Here is a 4375-nt window from a genome sequence, read left to right on the forward strand (position 1 = left end):
AAGTATCTCAGTCTACCCGAACATTTTGGAAGGAAGAAGAAGGACCTATTCTCCTCGATAGTAGACAAAATACAAGTTAAAGCGAGCGGATGGTCGAACAGGTATCTTTCACCAGCCGGGAAGATGGTCATGCTCCACAGTGTGCTGACCCCTATCCCTTCCTACTCCATGACCTGTTTCAAGCTACCCGTCTCCCTATGCCAACGGATACAATCTGTGCTGACACGCTTTTGGTGTGGGGATAAGGATGGAAATAGGAAAATGGCTTGGGTCTCTTGGGATAAAATGACCCAACCAAAGGTCAAAGGAGGCTTGAATTTTAAGGATTTCCAGAGCTTCAATGATGCTTTTCTAACAAAGCTCAGCTGGAGATTAATCCACAATCCATCATGCCTTTTGAGTCGGGTTCTGATGGGAAAATATTGCCCAGAAACCTCTTTCCAGCAGGCCACACACAAATCAGTGGAGTCTCACGGCTGGCGGGGACTTTTAATTGGCAGAGACCTTATCTGCAACAACTCGGGATGGGCCGTGGGCAATGGTAAGTCAATAAAAATCTGGAGCGATGCATGGCTAAGCTACACAGAGCAAGCTAGACCTATGGGACCAGCGCCGGCAAATAAATTGGACCTCACAGTAGACTGCCTCCTCTTACCCGATGGGTCCGACTGGGACAGAGAGGCTATAAGAAGCTTGTTACCGCACGAAGAGAGCAGAATCCTAAGCTTAAAGTCGAGCAGAACCGGCGCCCCAGACAAGCTCATCTGGTTGGGAACTGAATCAGGAGAGTACACGACCAAGTCAGGATACCGAAAGGCACTAGAGAACTCAACAGACCCGAAAGAGGTACAACCTACAGAGACGTTTGACTAGAACTCTGGAGTTTGGAAACTGCATACAGCACCGAAGATCAAGATGTTTCTATGGAAAATTTTCCGTGGAGCTCTACCTGTAGGAGAAAGCTTGGCAATATTCACAACCTCTGATAATTTATACAGCACCGAAAATACTTTTGGTTCTAGCGCCATATTCACAACCTCTGATATATATTTATAATACAATTTTAAATCAAAAATCATGGTTAAAATTAGCTAAATATATTATAAATATATTAAATTGCATTTAAAACTAGGTCTCGCGTAATTTCCGAGTACTACCCGATTTTTCGGTAACTGCTAGGTCCGGGGTTGCCGCCCGACTAGCGCCTAGGGTTGATAAAAGGTAAATTCATCATGTGATGAATCTATACGTATTTTTATCCAATTCGTTCAAATTACTTATCCATATAGAAAAGTTGACATTTTTTATTTAACACTCAATGATAGAAAAACCTTTTAAATTATTATTATAAGATAAAACTTCAGAAGAAACGGAAACATCACAATAGCATTGTGTTCAACATTACTATTGGAAATGTCATATGGAAAATAAAAACAATAACTTAAGGCTCAAAGCAGGGGATCCCCTCAAAGCAGTTAGGATACTTGATGGTGAGAAGCCTGTTGAGAAAGTCCTCAAAGTCTTTGTTGGGTCCAAGCATGTTGACGCGTACGTACTTCTTATCACTGCCACATCGCTCTCCTCCTCTTGTCAAAACGTATTTTTCCTTCAAGAGACTTTCGAGATCCTTATCTTCGTTACACCCCAGCCATGCAAACGCTGCAACAACCATTTCAACATATCCAAAACCATTAGTGGACGACCAAGACCGTTTCATATTCAACACACACAAAATGCTTTATGGTTTATTACCAGGATAAGTTGAGCTGCTTTTGCCAAAGAAGTTGCAAAAGGCTAGAGGGTAATCAGGTAGAGTGAATGTGTCACCGGTCTTATCTACGACCCAGCGTAGACTCTCCCACCGTGACTTCACCTTCTCGTTACCATACTCGAAGAAACTCTCCGATTTGATGCGACAACTTTTGGTGAGCTCATTGAGGATCACGGTGGCTCGAATCTGCGACTCCTTAGAAACACCAATTGAGTTGATTGTTAGGTATTGCACCATCTTCTTAGCCACCTCTATGTCCTTCACTAACGCCCACCTTCACTCAAAAAAAAAGTAAATAATTTCAATACTAATGCATGTATAACGAATTGCATAGATAAGGACCAAAAATGTGCCTCGTTTCAGTGATTGTTTCTCACACATAAATGAACAACCAAAGTGGAGCAAGTACGTTTATCAAACTCTCACACTATATATCGACAAGGATTCAGGGTCAAGTAACTTAAAATGATTTTAAACTAAGTAAGTGGTTAGTTTGACTCACCCGATGCGGGACCCAGCGTGACCGGCGATCTTAGAGAAGGTGAAGAGCATAATGTCGTGGTCTTGACGGTGAGTGATAGGAGTGTAGTGTGGCCAGTAATACGCAAAGTCGTATATCACTTTCCCCCCACGGTTCACCACCGGCTCTCTGATGGTCCCATCAGGATTGTTCGGTGATGTCACCATCTCGATGTATGGTCCGGGTTTGTTGAACGTTCTTGCGTCTCCTTCCCACTTGTACAGCTGCGACTGAACATACGATGCCTCCTCCTCGTATGTCTGTAACAAAACGTATAACATAGATATTAAACGAAATTTAAAGGATATGAATGTGAGACGTGAGCATTATTAATATTAAAGTTTAATTTATGTTTTTTATCTTTGGGATGTCATGTGTTGTGTGCTCATGAAACATGTATTTGCAGACCATCATAACATGTTTTGTAGCTAGGATATAATTAGGTTATGGATTTCGATTTCCAAATTAAATTGTGTGATCTACTATGCTACAACCCTAGTACTAACAAGTGATGATGCAACAACTAGAACATTTATGTTTTTATCATCTCTATAGCCTAAGTGCCATTTCTTGAATATTTTATGTTGTTATCAATAATGTTGTTTAAAATCTATTCAGTGAGTGAGGGCTTACGGAGTAGTAAGGAACCGCGGCGACAATGCTGAGAGGCTTGTCCTCAGAGAGAGAAGAAAGTGCAAACAAAGCGGCTTGACAAAGCTGTGAAGAGCCATTACCCACCACGATGTAGCGTTCTTCAGTCGCTGCGTTGCCGATCTCACAGTGTAACGCCTTGATCGCCTCAGCAAGATCTTGCTGCAGGAACCAACACACGTTCGTCTTATCGCTAAAGTAGCTCATCAGTTCCCATCCTGGTATCACCACAACACACCTCTCCTTCATCTTCGTACTCATCCAATACTCTTGCAATGCCGTCGGATCTCCTCTGATAATGATTAACACAAGCAAATTTATCATTCTTTTTTACTTTGATTTTAATCGTTATGGATTCTTTTAATCTTGTTTATGCGTTAAAAATATCCTTCACACTTATACGTTATACATAGCAGTGTATTGTTTCTCAAATATGAAATCACAACGCTTAGGGTTTTGCAACGAAATTTATTTGACAAAAAATATATTTGACGATAGTGTCAAAGGCAAATACTAGAGAAAACGTAACGTTTGAAACAATCTGAGAATCGAGACTTTAGTTTCGATTGTGAAAGGCAAATGTCTGTTTGGTCAAATCAAAATTTTGATGAAAGACGTCAGATGTTTGTGATTCCAAACTTATTGTTCATATAAAATTTAGCGGAAAGTCATTAGCCAATTATTAATATAATTTCTCTCAAAGAAAAAAGCAATCTTGCATATATGTTACTTGGAATTAAAACGAACTTAGCCAATTTTTTGGTAAAATTAGCACATACTGATCGAGATTGATGACCGGCTTGGTTGCATCACTGCTGGAAATCTTCATGTTTTCAAATCCAAACATCTTCTCCCCTGATTTCGCTCACTATGTTGCTGCTATTGTAACTAATGTGTTTGAAAACCGTATGGACTATGGTGCTTTTTATAAGGACGCAGAAGGTGAAAGATATGTGCTGTGTATCTGTCAGCTTATGGAAAAAGATGCTCCAATTTCTGTGGTCAATATTTTGTTTATTCAACACTTTTGGGTCAATATGTATACCATAAATATCATATTATCTTCACTTTTTAGTATGCCAAGTGTCTTTTTTGTTTCTGTTTTTTTGTCATCCTTGCCAAATGTCTTACTTGTGTACAGAGTCAATTTACAAAAGGGAAAATGCAATATTTAGATAATGTTACCTAAATACATACTTAATTAGATTTACTTACTGTGTAATTGATTATAATGTAAACATGCCACGTAAGAGATAAGAACACAGGTTTTACTGTAGCTGTATAAGCAACGTGTTGTGTTATATTTCGACTAGCAATTTCCCTTTTATTCGAATAATTAATTATTTAAGATATTTTATTATGTATGTAAGATAGAGAATTATGAAAACTTGTCACAGCCCAAACCCATCAAATTTTGAAACCTTAAACGTAAA

The 4375-nt window shown here is 39.3% G+C and overlaps 1 protein-coding gene across 1 annotated transcript; it reads right to left on the bottom strand.

The window, feature by feature from the left end:
- Positions 1-1441: 1441 nt before the first annotated feature.
- Positions 1442-3823, bottom strand: LOC106294041 (tryptophan aminotransferase-related protein 1-like). Its single transcript, XM_013729655.1, has 5 exons — positions 3722-3823; positions 2925-3234; positions 2274-2551; positions 1753-2045; positions 1442-1659 (listed from the first exon to the last, which is right to left on the bottom strand). Exons 1-5 carry the CDS (start codon positions 3787-3789, stop codon positions 1442-1444), a joined length of 1167 nt encoding a protein of 388 aa, XP_013585109.1. The 5' UTR covers positions 3790-3823.
- Between the last annotated feature and the right edge of the window lie 552 nt (positions 3824-4375).

The sequence above is a fragment of the Brassica oleracea genome, chromosome C5 (genome assembly GCF_000695525.1).
Source record: "Brassica oleracea var. oleracea cultivar TO1000 chromosome C5, BOL, whole genome shotgun sequence".
Taxonomy (NCBI): domain Eukaryota; kingdom Viridiplantae; phylum Streptophyta; class Magnoliopsida; order Brassicales; family Brassicaceae; genus Brassica; species Brassica oleracea.